General features: G+C 37.5%; 1 protein-coding gene across 4 annotated transcripts in view; it reads left to right on the forward strand.

The window, feature by feature from the left end:
• LOC124788313 (AP-5 complex subunit zeta-1-like) overlaps nt 1-17,852 on the forward strand; it is a 158,491-nt gene that overhangs the window by 119,525 nt on the left and 21,114 nt on the right. For all 4 annotated transcript variants that reach the window (XM_047255551.1, XM_047255548.1, XM_047255549.1 and 1 more), the window contains 2 exons: nt 12,875-13,045; nt 14,704-14,845. In XM_047255551.1, coding sequence (XP_047111507.1) covers nt 12,875-13,045; nt 14,704-14,845 — 313 coding nt within the window. The remainder of the gene's footprint in view (nt 1-12,874; nt 13,046-14,703; nt 14,846-17,852) is intronic.

Here is a 17,852-nt window from a genome sequence, read left to right on the forward strand (position 1 = left end):
AAAGAAAATACCTCACAGAAGAAGCTTGGTTCAATGAGTGAAAACTATGAATGTTTTATGGGCGAATCGGATGTGAACGAAATATTTGATATGTCGGTTCTCAAAGGAATTTTTTCAAACTGTGTAAGATGTATTCATTGTAGTGAAGTTGGTCTGGAACTCTCCATAATAAAGCACGTAGGACTTGCTAGTGAAATACAACTGAAATGTGATAAGTGTTCATACATGACCACCTTTTGGAGCAGTGTTGCAGTAACTGCAACTGAAGAAAATGGTAGCAAAATCTACGAACACAACAACGAGCGATGCTCGCTTTAGACAAGGAACGCCTTCTGGCTGCAGACAGGGCTGTAAAGAGTCTAGAAATACAAGCAAGAGTAAACAGGGGGAGGAACAAGAGGAAGCTGGAGGAGGAGTTTTCAGAGGATGAAGATAATCCATCCTATGGACCTGGAATGCACTAAAAAGTTAATCCAATCTTTGTCGCTCGATTCCCAAAACTTTTATTTTCTCATACTAATTACATGTTTTCTAAGGATCTTCCAAACATATTTGTTTCAAACTTTCAGTAAATGTTACACAGTACCTTCTGCATAATTTAACACAGCCCTTTTCCAAAAAACTGTATATTTTTGAATATATAAATAAAAAATTGCAAAAAATGTTGTGAATTTTCATTACAATTGAAAAAAAATCATCTTTAATAACTGAACTAAAATTTTGTAAAATCCCTGTGTTAAGTTGTAGCCCATATTCCAATAAATAATCTGTAAAAAGTTCAACTTTCTACCTCAAATACTTTGTGAGGAAAGATGTAATTTATAAGCGTTATTTTAACATTGCAAGTACAGGGCGTTCCGGAGCCCCTTAAGGCTGCTGCATGTTGTACCGTCCATCATGTCATCCAGTATCTGGAATCTCTTCCTTCCTCGCTTCCTTTTCCCTTCTAATGTAAGTACTTCACCGCAATACACCACCACTCTCACTTCAGCCTTCACTGGATTTTATTATCCTAACAGCCTAGTCCAAAAGCAGATTTCCCGGGCCGTCGCATCCAGTCCTGGTACTGCTGATCCCTTAAAAAAAAGAAACTTTGGAGTACACCAGTTGTCACTTTGACAAGGCCATGACTTCCTAAAACCATTCCATGAAATGAGATCCATTCTGTCTGAGATTTTGCCCACCAAACCTAGAATAGCATTTCATCGCCCTTCTAATCTCCGCAATATCCTTGTCAGATCCTATGCTCCTTCTGCGCCCATCTCCCTACCCTATGGCTCCCACCCCTGTGACCTTCCCCAGTGGAAGACTTGCCCTATGCACCCTCCTGCCACCACCTATACCATCCCTGTAACTTGAAAAACACATACTATCAAACGTAGAGCCACCTGTGAAATGACATTTCATATCCCAGCTGTTATGTAAACACTGTTCAGCCTTTTACATCAGCATGACTACCACCCAGTTATCAGGCAGGATGAATGGGCATAGGCAGAGGGTGTATACAGGCAAGATACAATATCCGGTTGCAGATCATGCTGTACAATGTGACAGTCATGACCTCGGCACCTGTTTCACCACATGCGCCATCTGGATTCTTCCCCCAGATACCAGTTTCTCGTAACTCCGCAGGTGGAACTAGCACTTCAACATTTCTTTGGTTCTCACCCCCCACCTGGCCTTATTTATGTTAATTCCTTCCATCTCAGCATTTATTCATAGTAACTACTCCTTTCTTCACTCCAGTTTTTTTATATCTTTCATTTTCTGACTTGTCTATTTTTCACCATCCCATTTCCTGCCTGTGTTACATATAATGCACTTAGCTTTTCACTCTATTGTTTTATTAGTAATCTTTGTGTCACATTTCACCTTGTCTTCCACCTTTAAGCTCCCAGGTTTTCAAATCTTGTCTGGTGCAGTCTCCAACAATCAGTCTTTCCTTCTCATTCCGTCCGATAAGTCTCCTTTACCCAGCATTCTGGGTGACTTTTCTAAGCTGTACCCCATTCCTAAAACCTCTACAGTCCTCTTCCTTCACCCCTCTTCCTTCCTTCCTTCCTTCAACTCTTCCACCAGAAGAAGGAGCCACTGACTCCAAAAGCTTGTGAAAGTTAAATCCTTTTGTGTCAGATGCAGATGCAGTCCACGATTGGGCTCCAGTGGCCCTGTGTGCGCGCGTGTGTGTGTGTGTGTGTGTGTGTGTGTGTGTGTGTGTGTGTGTGTGTGAGAGAGAGAGAGAGAGAGAGAGAGAGAGTTCTATAGTTCTATTTCAGAGGAAGTACCTTTTTTTTTATCTGAAAGCTTACATGTTTAGTAGTCTTTACATTGTGTCTGTTTGCTACTCGGCAAAACTTAAATGTAACAAGTTTTACATTAATGGAAAAAGCCTAACACAGCTTTGTTTTCTTATACAATGTTTTTTTAAAAAATTTGTAAAGTATTGATGTTGAACAATTACATTTGAAGTATGTAAACTGCTGCTAAAGTGCTTAATTATTTTAATTACTACTATTAGCAAAATCAGTGCTAAAGTTACATTATTTTATACAACTAACAATCTTATCTATGTTAATGATTATTACCTGGTGTACTACAGTTTCAGTGGTGAGTCTCAGCATTATGCAGTATTTTTCTAGAATTTTCATATCCTTAATTTTGCATACATTGTACAGTTACTGTATTGCATGAGTGAATTATTATCTTTTTGAATTAGAAATTGTTTTAACAGATTGTGAATGTGTATACATGAAATTCTATAGCTAACTTGTTATTTACAGCACATTCAGTTATTGCAAACAGTGTCAGATAATGAATAATAAATGTGAAAGAAGTAAACAGAAACATTAATATACAATAACATATTAAAAGATGCAATGTATCAAGTAATTCACTAAAGATTGTGTATCGTCTAGTCCTATACAAAGTTTAAGGCTGTTCTTGTGCATGAGATTCTGCAAGAACAGACATGCAACATAGAAGGAAAGATTTTTGTATGCTAGAATTGTCTAGACACTGGCTGAACTGGATCAAAAAAATGGTTCAAATGGCTCTGAGCACTATGGGACTCAACTGCTGAGGTCATTAGTCCCCTAGAACTTAGAACTAGTTAAACCTAACTAACCTAAGGACATCACACACATCCATGCCCGAGGCAGGATTCGAACCTGCGACCGTAGCGGTCTCGCGGTTCCAGACTGCAGCGGCAGAACCGCGCGGCCACTTCGGCCAGCGAACTGGACCAGCATGTGTCTCTGTAACAGGAATAACTAAGTTTTTAAAATAATTGAAAAGCCACGATCGCTTCAATCGTTTATTAGATGACCAGTTTCAGCACTCTGAAGGAGCCATCATCAGATCTGTGAAGGTATAACATAACAGGTTTGAGGGAGGGCTTACATGAGTTAACTATATACATTACAATTATTACAGAACCACATACCTGAAACGTCGATTAACATTTATAAAACCATATGGACATCATGGCATATGAGGAATACCATCTGAGAAAATCATTGTCACAACCAATAAAAAAATAATAAAAATCTGCTCTCGTGGTCGTTCTTTCCATAAAATATAAAACTGAAGTCACCAGATGAAACTACCACTGCTCGCCTAACACCGGTCGGCATCATCACTGCCCTATTCCGCACAGGCTTACCTGCTGTGATTCTAGCGGTTCACAACCGGCCACCAGATAGCGCTGTCCAAGCAGCGCATACACAGTTCTCAAACCTGTTATGTTATACCTTCACAGATTTGATGATGGCACCTTCTGAGTGCTGAAACCGGTCATCTAACAAACGACTGAAGCGATCGTGACTTTTCAATTATTTTAAAAACAGAGTGATCGCCCCATGACACACCATGTGTTCTCTGCTAACTGTAAGTGTTTACACTGTTCTCTCAAACATACCTAATGGTGTAATTAGTTTTTTTTTTTACATACACATTGAAAAAGAACTAAATTTAATTAGTCTTCGTCATATTCTCTCTCTCTCTCTCTCTCTCTCTCTCTCTCTCTCTCTCTCTCTCGTGTGACCAGTCTTTCACCTTCATCTCTTTTGCTTGAATTATTGCTTAAACATCACGTAAGAAGTGCCTTTTCTCCTACAAATCATACAATCAAACCGAGGGCATTAAAGATATAATACGCATAATAAAACCAAATATGTGGGTAGATAAGATACACACTTATTATTAATTGGAAATGTGTTCAAATTGGAATCATATATACATAAGTTAATACACAAATGTAAGTGCAGTGTGAACAGAATGAGCTTAGTGTCATTAGTAAGCAGTTTTTTTTTTTTAAATTCTTTTTCATTAGTACTGGTCTAATGTAATTTGATTACTTAAATCACAAGTTACAAATACATTTATGTCAGCTGTAGATACCATGTGTGTCAAAAGTTGACATTATATTAAAAAAGATTATATTATTCGAGAAAAGTAGCATATTACTGACAAGACATCAGAATGTCGAAATAAATTCATAATTAGTATAAAAATTACAAAGTGCTTTTGTACACAGATAACCCATCTGGATAGTCGTGCACATTAGCGCACCACTTGTGGGAGGTGCACTGGTCCTGGATCAAATCCATTCTGTGGATTAACAACAAGTGTCAGAGCCTGGATGTGGTTTTCAGGAGGTTTCCCACTTCTGAGGTTGGTGCCCATGTCCTGCCTCAATTACTCAATTCACAAAATTTTGAAAATGCTCACACACTTTCACTTGCAATAGCAGTTGACACAGAGATGGGGTACATGTAGTCTGTCCCAGAGAGGAAAGGGGGGGGGGGGGGGGGGGGTGAAAGGTAGGACAGCCAGCCACCCTCTATCATTAACATTACCAGGTCCAGGATAACATGCTGATGCTGTGAAAGACACTGGATAAGGCCCTGAAAAAGAAGACAACCTTCATACACGAATTATCTTATTGAAATAAACAACTGATTAGTATGTTCACTGGTAACAGAGGAATAAAAAAGATCATTATTTTCCTCACTTCTCTTTGTATTAGTTGAGTCCATTTCCTACTGTATAAATTTGTTCTCAGAAATATTCACATATCCATCATCGCACAGACAAGTTAGTCCTTCACCATACTAGTGAACTAAAGTGTTTTAGTGACATATTGAAACAAAGTCTCAAAATCTCTCAGTTTTTCATATGTACGTATTATACTGCGAAAATGAAATGTGCTTAGGCAAGGATGAATGAGCATAGACAGAGCCTATATACTGGCAACACACAATATACTGTTGGACAACAAGGTCTACAACATGAGTCATAACCTTGGTGCCCTTTTCACCGCACATGCAATCTGGATTCTTCCTTCTGAAGCTAGTTTCACAGGTGGGAACTGGCCTTACAACATGTGCTTGGTTCTCACCACCCACTTGGCATAAATTTAAGTTAATTTCTGTGGCATGAGCATTTCTTTTCAGTAACTATCTTTCATTTTTTTATTGTTTATTTTATGACCTGTCCATTTCTACCCACCCCTTCGCCTGTCTACAATGTATAATTCACTTGGATTTCTGCTTTTACAACTCATCTTCCATCTTTAAGTCCTCTGCTTTTCAAATCTCGTTGGTGAAGGTACCAACAATCAATGTTTCCTTCTCATCCCATCCAGTAAGTCTGCACTGATGTCGGTTCTGGATGACTTTTCCATAACTCTTCCCCATTTCCTAAGCCTCACTAGTCTTTTCCTTCAAACCTTCTGCCAAATGAAGGGAACTGCTGACTCTGAAAGTCCTTGTGTTTCCTCCTCTTTTTATGCCTTTTCTTGTACTGCCCCACTTGGTTAGCAGATTTTTTATTCGTCCACATTACTTTATCAAATATTGATTATTTTCATTGCTATATAAATGAAAGTTTGCCAGACTTGAACCTATCTACTAAGGCAAAGCTAGGTAAGGGCACCATAGCTTAGAGTGTTCCTACATTTCTCTGGAAATAAAATTTATTCTTTCCCAAGATTGACTTTTACTGGCTTTTTTACTTTCTTCTCTACAAATTCATGTTACTATTTTGCAACTGTGGTTTACTGAACTGGTGTTTTGGTAATACTAACACCTGTCAACACCTAACTTCTTTAGTACTGGAGTAATTGCATTTTCCTGTATCATAGGCCCTGCATACTATGTGGATCAGTTTTGTCGAGGTTGCTTCTCCTGAGGATCTAGGAATTTTGTCTGCTCTAGGTTTCTTGTTTATATTTGTCTGTCAGTGCTCTGTCAAATTCATATTGTCTTTTCATGTAGCTGCTTCTCTTTTTGTCCAAAGGTTTCTTTAATTTTCCTACAAGTGGCATCTACCTTTGCCATCAACATGCATTCTTCTGCAGCTTTGCATTTCTTCTTTAGCTATTCCTGCTTTGCGACTTTGTGCTTTCTGTCAATTTCATTTCTAGGTGTATTTATTCCCTTTTGCCTGCTTTGTTTTTATATTGTTCCCTTAAATATATAGTGTCAGTTCATTTTTCTTTGTCAAAAAGCCAATGAATCATGCATATCATAACACAGCAGTTTACATACCACAAAACAGATCTGCAATAATCGTTCTCTTGCAGCAGGATTGCACTCTTCCTCTTTGTCACTCAAGAACTTTTTAATTCAAAGTACAACAAATTTTCCAATTACTGGATCAGGAAGGACATAAATTTGTTAAAGGTTTTCATTTCAAGTTTTGTAGAACATCACGTGTGCATGTAAAATGGTTGACATTTATATATTGAGTACATTTCCAATGACAGTGGACATGTTGAAAATACGTCAAGAAGGTAAACAGTCTTGACATTGTTCAGACTAGAATCTGTCTGCATATAGAAATGGACCAAAGGGATAATTTTTTTTCCATTATCCCATTAACTTATCCCCATGTTGTCTTTTCATTTCTTCTTTCCATATAGTTCCCGATTTCTTATTTCTTTTGCATTGAAAGGCTTCTGAACTTAATATTTTATTCTTGAAAATATTTCTGTCTCTTATTTCTGATTATTTGATGATGTTTCTTTCTATACCTTTCCTTACTTCTGTAGTCCATGTTGTTGTCAATTTTTTCTTCCAGAAATACAGGAATATTTGTTGCGTCATGAAACTGTTGTAATTCGTTCGGCAGAGGTGTCAAAAAAAATCTTCTTTTTTTCTCTCTATTTTTGGAGATCTCCTCATCACTTCTCAGTTTCCAGCCATCTGTAGGTTTTATTGCACCCATTATTTTTCTAAATATCCATCTTTCAGGTACCTCTATTCTATTCAGCTTATAATTCATTGTTAGGAATTCATCCCCATATAAACATTTTGGCCATACCACTGTAGTATAGTGTTTTTGTTTTGTTTTTCTAGATGTGCATTTATTTTTGTAAATATTCTTTGTCAAACCATATGCTCTCTCCATATTGTTAACTCTTACATCTGCTGCAAAATTTTCTAGTCGATGCTGTTGTAAAGTTTCTCAAAGATATTTGAATTTACTTACTCGCTCTATTTTACCTATTTGTTTTTCCAAGAATTTTAGTGCATTTTTATGTTTGTCATGAATTTGACTTTTTCATCTGAAATTTTGAGACCAGTTCTATTTCTTACAGATTTATTTGAATAACAGTGTCTATCAGATTTTCTGACAGTATTGCAAAACTGTGTGCAAAAGCCAGGCAGCTTACCTTAAGGGGAGTTATAATGGAAAAAAAAAATTTTCACATTTTCAGATTTTTATCTCATTATAAAATTTACAATTTTCCAAATAAAATGATATCATTTATAAAGTCACGTGAGAAGTATTTTATTTTATTTTTTAAATATAATCTCACCGGTTGAAAATGTTAAAATTTTTACATGCATTACTTCAAGATCAAATAAAATCGGTAATTTTTTTATGTAGAAGGCGGGGGATTGCTGTGTTATAAAGGTTAAATTAGGTGTTTGTATTGGTAGCACTGTCAAAAACAGTATCGTATTGTTTCATCGTATAAACATGCATTGTATGTCAAAGTGCTAACATTTTTCCAAGGAAAAGTGACAAATAGATTGGTAAATCTCTCAAAAAGTAAAGTGTGACACCAAAAAGAAGTGTTTTTAAGAAATGTGGGTTTCATGGTAATAGATTTTCAAGTAAAGGGAAACATTGTGTTCCACCTGTGGCGTGTGTAGTTACAGACAGTGAAATACAGGCAAACTCATCAGCATCTAGAGAAACACCCATTAGTGCTTTGAAGATTAAAATAAAATGTTGTGATACGCAGTTTTCCCGTAACAAAAGTGATGTAAATGGTAGGTTAGGTTATATTCTGGTAGACTGACACATCCTGACAAGGATGTTAGGTGAATGTGTGTGTTGCAAAATATATGGAGGGCCAGTTAGTTTACATGAAGACAGTGAGGTATCAAATGGACTAGCCAGGAAGTCTACTAAGTGTAAAGATAATTATTTTGAAGTAAATGTTAGGTGGTTTTATGGATTGAGAGCTATTGGCAAAAGACACACTGCAGCAGAAACAATGTGTGCCGTGATGAATATGCCATGCCTACCTAGTAAAATTGACAAGTATGCAGGATTTATTGGAGCTGCTGTGGAATTTATGCATGTGAGTCAATGAAGGGCGCTGCAAATAAAGCTGTTGAAATAAATGATGGTAGGACTGACACACCAGTAGCTTTTGATGACATTTGGCAGAAGCGCAGCTACAGTTCTAAGAATTCTGTTGCTACCGCGACCAGAGTAGATACTGGAAAGGTAATAGATTTCCAGATTTTAACCAAACATTGTTATAAGTGTAAATCAGAGAATGAAGAAGGGCATATCTGTGACAGAATTATGAAGGAATAAGTGGGGGTATGGAGGCCTCTGCAGCTATTGAAATTTTTAGTCTATCTGTGAATGAACGGGGAGAGTATTACACTAAGTTATTAGGTGATGGAGACCCTAAAGCATATAATAGTGTAGTAGCCCCTAAGCCTCATGGTCTACATCTACATCTACATTTATACTCCGCAAGCCACCCAACGGTGTGTGGCGGAGGGCACTTTACGTGCCACTGTCATTACCTCCCTTTCCTGTTCCAGTCGCGTAAGGTTCGCGGGAAGAACGACTGTCTGAAAGCCTCCGTGCGCGCTCTAATCTCTCTAATTTTACATTCGTGATCTCCTCGGGAGGTATAAGTAGGAGGAAGCAATATATTCGATACCTCATCCAGAAACGCACCCTCTCGAAACCTGGCGAGCAAGCTACACCGCGATGCAGAGCGCCTCTCTTGCAGAGTCTGCCACTTGAGTTTGTTAAACATCTCCGTAACGCTATCACGGTTACCAAATAACCCTGTGATGAAACGCGCCGCTCTTCTTTGGATCTTCTCTATCTCCTCCGTCAACCCGATCTGGTACGGATCCCACACTGATGAGCAATACTCAAGTATAGGTCGAACGAGTGTTTTGTAAGCCACCTCCTTTGTTGATGGACTACATTTTCTAAGGACTCTCCCAATGAATCTCAACCTGGTACCCGCCTTACCAACAATTAAATTTATATGATCATTCCACTTCAAATCGTTCCGCACGCATACTCCCAGATATTTTACAGAAGTAACTGCTACCAGTGTTTGTTCCGCTATCATATAATCATACAATAAAGGGTCCTTCTTTCTATGTATTCGTAATACATTACATTTGTCTATGTTAAGGGTCAGTTGCCACTCCCTGCACCAAGTGCCTATCTGCTGCAGATCTTCCTGCATTTCGCTACAATTTTCTAATGCTGCAACTTCTCTGTATACTACAGCATCATCCGTGAAAAGCCGCATGGAACTTCCGACACTATCTACTAGGTCATTTACATATATTGTGAAAAGCAATGGTCCCATAACACTCCCCTGTGGCACGCCAGAGGTTACTTTAACGTCTGTAGACGTCTCTCCATTGATAACAACATGCTGTGTTCTATTTGCTAAAAACTTTTCAATCCAGCCACACAGCTGGTCTGATATTCCGTAGGCTCTTACTTTGTTTATCAGGTGACAGTGCGGAACTGTATCGAACGCCTTCTGGAAGTCAAGAAAAATAGCATCTACCTGGGAGCCTGTATCTAATATTTTCTTGGTCTCCTGAACAAATAAAGCGAGTTGGGTATCACACGATCGCTCTTTCCGGAATCCATGTTGATTCCTACATAGTAGATTCTGGGTTTCCAAAAACGACATGATACTCGAGCAAAAAACATGTTCTAAAATTCTACAACAGATCGACGTCAGAGACATAGGTCTATAGTTTTGCGCATCTGCTTGACGACCTTTCTTGAAGACTGGGACTACCTGTGCTCTTTTCCAATCATTTGGAACCTTCCGTTCCTCTAGAGACTTGCGGTACACGGCTGTTAGAAGGGGGGCAAGTTCTTTCGCGTACTCTGTGTAGAATCGAATTGGTATCCCGTCAGGTCCAGTGGACTTTCCTCTGTTGAGTGATTCCAGTTGCTTTTCTATTCCTTGGACACTTATTTCGATGTCAGCCATTTTTTCGTTTGTGCGAGGATTTAGAGAAGGAACTGCAGTGCGGTCTTCCTCTGTGAAACAGCTTTGGAAAAAGGCATTTAGTATTTCAGATTTACGCGTGTGATCCTCTGTTTCAATGCCATCATCATCCCGGAGTGTCTGGATATGCTGTTTCGAGCCACTTACTGATTTAACGTAAGACCAGAACTTCCGAGGATTTTCTGTACATAGAATTTTACTTTCGAATTCACTGAACGCTTCACGCATAGCCCTCCTTGCGCTAACTTTGACATCGTTTAGCTTCTGTTTGTCTGAGAGGTTTTGGCTGCGTTTAAACTTGGAGTGAAGCTCTCTTTGCTTTCGCAGTAGTTTCCTAACTTTGTTGTTGTACCACGGTGGGTTTTTCCCGTCCCTCACAGTTTTACTCGGCACATACCTGTCTAAAACGCATTTTACGATTGCCTTGAACTTTTTCCATAAACACTCAACATTGTCAGTGTCGGAACAGAAATTTTCGTTTTGATCTGTTAGGTAGTCTGAAATCTGCCTTCTATTACTCTTGCTAAACAGATAAACCTTCCTACCTTTTTTTATATTCCTATTAACTTCCATATTCAGGGATGCTGCAACGGCCTTATCATCACTGATTCCCTGTTCTGCACATACAGAGTCGAAAAGATTATCACATAACTGTCCAGAAGAGGATGGGCATCAAGTTGAGGAAGTTGAAAGAAAGTTTGAGGGACAGGAAATTTTATGATGGTAAAACCATAAGAGGCAGGCTGAAAGACAAAATGATTAATGAACTACAGCAGTATTAAGGGATGGCCATTACAACTAATACTGAGGATGTGTTGAAAATTAGGCAGCCAGTATGGGCTACGTTCTTCCACAGATTGTCAACTGATGAAGAACCAGTACACCACCTCTGACCTCCTGGACGTGATTCACAGTGCATCCCATCCCATCCCAACACCACTCACGGATATCATAAAACCTGTTTACAGAGAACTGGCAAATCCTGAATTACTGAAGAAGTGTACGCATGGTCAGACTCAAAATCCCAATGAATCAATCAATAATCTTATATGGACTCGCTTACCAAAAAATGTTTTTGTTGCAATGAAGACACTTAATGTGGAGGGTGAGTGATGCTATTATTGCTTTTAATTATGGCAACATTGGTAGGGTGAAAGTGCTATAGCATAAGGGAATTAATCCTGGAGCAAACTGCATCAGAGAACTTACGCTCTTTTGAAACTTTAGAAGCAGTTCCTGAAAATTTACGTTTTCTGTTGCATTTTCCCCTAAATCTCAGAAAACACTTCAAGTAGAGTATTCAAATTTTCAGGGAGTAATAATGTACATATCCTGAGTCTACTGAATAAAAAGAAGAGCATAATGTTATGTATAATTAAAATTAATTAGGATAACATATAAAAAAAGTACACAAAATTTTAAACGTGCAATTAAAAAATTGTATTTCTGAAAGCAGTGGCTGAAATGCAATTATTGTACTTCAGTAGAACATACAGTTTAATGTCCTGTAAAAGTTTCATGTCAATGGCTGCAGTGGTTCCTGAAGTACAGGGAAGCCAAGTCACTAAATTTAACATTGTCGGGATAGGACGTTCCAACTCTCCTTAATTCCATTTGTGTTCCTTCCTAGAACTTTTTGTTCAATATTGTGATTCTTTAGCTCCAAATTCCAGATCCTATAGTTTTTCTTGAATGCTGTTAAACAGTGAAGGGTGATAAACCATCCTCATGTCTAACAACAATTTAAATTTCAAATGGCTGAGACAGTTCTCCTATAAATTTTACTGTAGACATAGTCTTTGTTAGAGTTTCACAAATTATATTTGTTAATTTTGCTTTAACGCCAAATTCTCCAAGGATTTTATTTTAGTTTTAATATACTCTATGCTTAGGCAACCCACGACATACACGTGACATAAGCCATTGTTCATCTGCATAACGTTTCTGGCCTTCATGCATTTGATTCCAATTTGGACGTTCTCAAGGAGGCCAATCGTAATTCTGAAGGCAAGAAACATTACTATTACTCTGTTAATTTTATACACTAATTACACATAAAACATACCAAAAATATAAATATACATACCTTGTTTGGCATCAGGCTTCTTTGGATATAACACTTTATCCAATGTTTTTTCAACAATATGTTTGATCTTTAAACCATACTTTCCAACAAATGAATGCTAATTGCCTGTTTCTTTCCATTTAGAAGGTAGTTGTTTTGTAAAAGACATATTGTTACAGGAATACCATTTTAGTTTTTAACGATCTATCTGAATGAGACATTAAACTGCTCCATCCACATCCTTCCTCTCTCTCTTTTCAGATGTACTTTATTTTCAGGTGTTTATGGCATCAGGTCAAATACATCTTCAAGGAATTCCCAAAGCTTGTGTTACTGAAACATTCTGAGCTCAGTGATTACGTTTCTATTCTTAATAACAGAAGCATCTGCCCAGAAGTGTATACTCATCTTGTCTGGGCCATTGGAGAGTACACATCAGCAGAACAATGGTCAGTGCCATTATTTTATTCTTTTTCAATTTCTATATCAAGTGTGTATATGAAATAGTGATCAGCTTGAAATATGATCATATTTTCTTAGCCTGTCTTATTATGCTTATCATATGAATAGTTTAGACAAAAAGAGAATAGAAGCTTTCAAAATTTGGTGCTACATAAGGATGCTGAAGATTAGATGGGTAGATCACATAACTAATGAGGAGGTATTGAATAGAACTGGGGAGAAGAGAAATTTGTGGCACAGCTTGACTAGAAGAAGGGATCGGTTGGTAGGGCATATTCTGAGGCATCAAGGGCTCACCAATTTAGTATTGGAGGGCAGCGTGGAGGGTAAAAATCGTAGAGGGAGACCAAGAGATGAATACACTAAACAGATTCAGAAGGATGTAGGTTGTAGTAGGTACTGGGAGATGAAGAAGCTTGCACAGGATAGAGTAGCATGGAGAGCTGCATTAAACCAGTCTCTGGAATAAAGACCACAACAACAACAACAACAACAACAACATGAATATTCAGATTGTAATGTCGTACAATGCTCGTTGTTACCACAACATTTCTCCTATGACTATCACCCAGGTCACTTCTTAAGGAAACAGTAATTTTGAAATCAGATTCCATCACAGAGATGGATTTGGTAAACTTGAATTTCATTTACACAGATGCAACACAGCTCAAACATATTCAGCAATGGCTGCTACTTTGTGACGGTACTGTTTATTGAAAATTCTGGTGGGCAAGGGCTGAAGGAGATAATTATTTATCCAAAAGCTTCCAATTTCTGCCGACTGAAAACTAAGGCAAGAAAGTGTCAGTGGCCACATAGAAAAGGCTACCTTCCTTGGCCTGTCAGCAACCACATTCATTGCTCCTGAATATAGTAAATGAATAGGCTAAAGTTTACTAATGGTGTCCACGGGTCTTGTGTTGCATGCTGATGTTGGCAATTTGTTGATGTTTGTCGCACAGCCAATTGGGTGATAGTAAACAGTAGTCAGTAAAATATAATTGATTACATTTGTTTTCAGTAAAAATGGAAAATATGATAAATGTGCTAACAGACTAACCTGTAGCATAGCCAGAGGTCTAGGTTAGGTTGAAATGTGACAACTTGCTTGTGAGTTGGTGAAGACAACAGGTGTCAGCAAAAATATGATTTCCTGTACTACCATAATAGACTGGTGTGTCATGTAGTCTTTGACATATGTTCATCATTGCAATAATTGACCTGTGCATCTCGCTTCCAATTTTGCCAAAAATTCCAACAATGTGGTTACATTCTAACCTAGTAGAACAAAATACCAGCTAACTTTATTTACAAACCATAGGAAATTATGAATGAGAATGCTTATTGGTTATCAACAACAGACTCCTGATTCGTCATATTCAGTTCCTACCATTCATCATGCAAGTTTTACCAATGTCGGCATGAAAGTGCAATTTTATCGAGGATTACATTATGTACTGCAGGTAAGAAATTACAGTCAACAGGCTTGTTTAAAATCCAAGCATGCAAAGTGAGAAACTTTTTGAAAGGTACAATACTATTTCTCATACTGTTCAGTCAGTTATGCAAATATCGAAATTAATCTCTTTGTGTGACCATTTTTAGCTTCAGTATTGTTTTATATTGATTTCTTAATTTATTTCAGTGGTGACCTATGTAAACTTGATGTCATTCTAAAATACTACGAGACCCTGGAGTGTGTTCTGTACGAGATTCTAATGTCACTGAACTCAGAACCAAATATGGACTTGAAATTATTAAACATCACCTGTTCTTCACTTGCTAAGGTAATTCCAGTGTCATGGTGCAATGTTATCTTTAGTTATAAATGCTGCTGTTTGTAAAAACTACAAAAATAATTGAGGTAGGGAATGAAAGGGCAACTCTCTCATTACAAGTAGCATATAAAACTGCTTAAGAAATGTATAACACTGTCTTTAGATGCCTTTAATTATTCAGCGAATTTGTGGCTGTGTGCAGTGGTTTTTATGTCACTGTTAGATTATGGTTTGTCAAAACTATAACTCCTAGTAAATCACGTTCGCACTAGTCCATGGCAAAGAAATCTCCAAAAGGAGTCTCCTCACACCAATTGGTGATGTTTATGGCATTACTGTTTCAGTCTGATATATTTTAACAATGTCTTGTTTATTTTAAAAACCACACTTAGGAAGGGACAGAAAAAAATTATTTTACTTTACCATCAATTTGGTGTTATTTTCTGATTATTTATTTTTTAAGTTAGAAATTAAGAACAATCTTACCTCATTGTATTTCAGTATTACTCATATATTGAAAATAAATATAAATTTATCAGTTACATCGTCCTTATTAGCTATTACACATCAAATTTATTTACAATATTGGACTGCTCAATTAAAGAAAAAACAATTACACACTTTTAATAATTGTTATAAAGCCTAAAGTTCTATTCTGGGAGATTATGGTGGCAACCTGTCAACTGTTCACTGGACAATGAAAATAGCCACACAGTCTATATTGAAATGTGCCAGCTAAACTGCAATCAGTGCAACAGTAGCAAATTGCAGGTTGTGCAGTTTAGCTGCCTACAGGCATTTGACAGTATCCACATATCCTACTGCAAGTTGTGCCCCTTGAAAATATCTGCAGTGGTATGACCTACCATTCCAAGCACACATTGCAGACTCTTTGCCATGTCAACATCTTAAGTTCTTGGTTAACATCTTAGGCTGAGAGCACTGACTTGCATAGATCTGTAGCCAGGACAGCTGTCAGTCTGTGTGTTTGAATGTTTCCTGAAGTATCCGTGTCTTTACATTTTTCAAAATATTGCTGTTTCTGGACTAAAATTCCACTTCCCACAATAATAAAACCATCTTCGCCCTGCTTTTTAATTTGGAATATAGTTCATAAGAAGTAGGGTATTTTGAAGACTAATTATACACTCATATTCATTAAATCATTTACATGGTCTTTTACAAGTGTGGATGCCATTAGAATTCAGTTTACATCATCAGTAGAAAACTAATTAACATATTCAATTCCTGCTGCATTTTATCATAAATTCAAAACATTCTGCCACGTAAGTGACTGTGGAAAGCAGAAAGTACCAACATGTCAACACTGAAAGAGGAAATATCTCTTCCTCTCCTTTAAATGCTGCATATACAAACGCTTTCTCTTTCTAATGTTAGTTATTGTAGAGTTAAACTAAGAAATTTCCCTTGAAAAAACATTTGCATGACACAAGTGAAGCACCTAGAAGACATTGTAGGATGGATCACACAAGTAATTTTAAGCAATCTCCTTTGTAGACTGACTGCATTTCTCTAGTATTCTACTAATAAACCAAAGTCTGCTATCTGCTACACCCACCGAGTGTTACACACAACTATTTGTATGAGTTTAAAGATCCCCAATTGTAACTCACTGATGTTACAGTCATAACATACTTTTTTGAACATTTGAAGCAAGTTGGCCATCTTTGCACCACTTCAAAATCTTATCAAAATCTGACTGAATATTTATACAGCTTCTCTCAGACAGTACTTCATTAGAGATAACTGCATCATCTGCAAAAAGTCTGAGGTTCCTAGTAATATTGTCTGAAAGACAATTAATATATGAGGTGCGACAATAAAATAATGAGACTGATTTTCTTTGCAAGATGTGGCAACCCTGCAGGCTTGCGTAGGCACAATATCTTTTACCTTGGTCTATAAACTGTTTCTAGTCCAAGTGCACATCGATGCACAACTGCTCAGTTGTGAGTTGTGCTGTAGTAAGTTAACACGTGTTTGTGTCTCTTGTCACGGAAACGGAACCGCATAATGTTGCGCAACAGTATGCCATTTCTTTTTTGCGTTAAATTGGGTGAAAACGCAACAACTTATGGTAAGCTTCAGAAGGCTTTTGGAGAGGAGGTTATGTCAAAAGTTCAAGTTTTTCGTTGGCAAAAAATGTTTAGTGAGGCAGAACGAATGTTGAAGATGGAGACCACAGTGGACGACCATCAACCTCATGGATGGATGTCAACTTGGCCAGGGTGCATGAACTCTTACAATCTGATTGAAGATTATCCATGAAAATGATTCCAGAAGAACCGAACATAAATTGAGAAGTGGTTCGTCTAATAATAACTGGATTCTGGATCACGATAATGCGCCATCCCGTACTGCTCTGTCAGTACAGCAATTTTTAACCTCAAAACAAATTTCAGTACTACCACAGCCACCTTATCCACCAGATATCGCTCCGTGCGACTTTTTTTTTCTAAGAGTCAAAACGGTGGTCAAGGGACACCATTTTCAAACAACACAAGATGTGACGAGGGTCTTGGAGGATATTACAGAAGATGAGTTCCAGAAATGTTACCATCAATGGCAGTAGTGCTGGAAAAAGTGTGTGCAATCAGAAGGGAACTACTTTGAAGGAGACAACATTTAACTCGACTAAAACAGTAAGCAACATTTTTTTTTTTTTTTTCAGTCTCATTACTTTGTCGCATCTTGTACAACATGAATAGCATGGGACTCTCCAGCCAAGATAACTTTCTCCTTCCTTCCTACCAAGAAATCCTCAATCCAGGGTGGTCACCAAATTGAAGGTTTTTATTATTATTATTATTATTATTATTTTAACCTGGAAAACCTAAAAAAAATCATGCATTACTGGTACATGCTCAATAGTGCATTTTAAATGGAAACAGTATTTTGTTGTAATTAATATGCTTCTCTGAAAACCACAGAATTGTGAGTTATGAACAATATGATCAAAAACCAACAAATATATTTAGATGAAAACTACTTTCTC

This window comes from Schistocerca piceifrons, chromosome 3 (genome assembly GCF_021461385.2).
Source record: "Schistocerca piceifrons isolate TAMUIC-IGC-003096 chromosome 3, iqSchPice1.1, whole genome shotgun sequence".
Lineage (NCBI taxonomy): Eukaryota > Metazoa > Arthropoda > Insecta > Orthoptera > Acrididae > Schistocerca > Schistocerca piceifrons.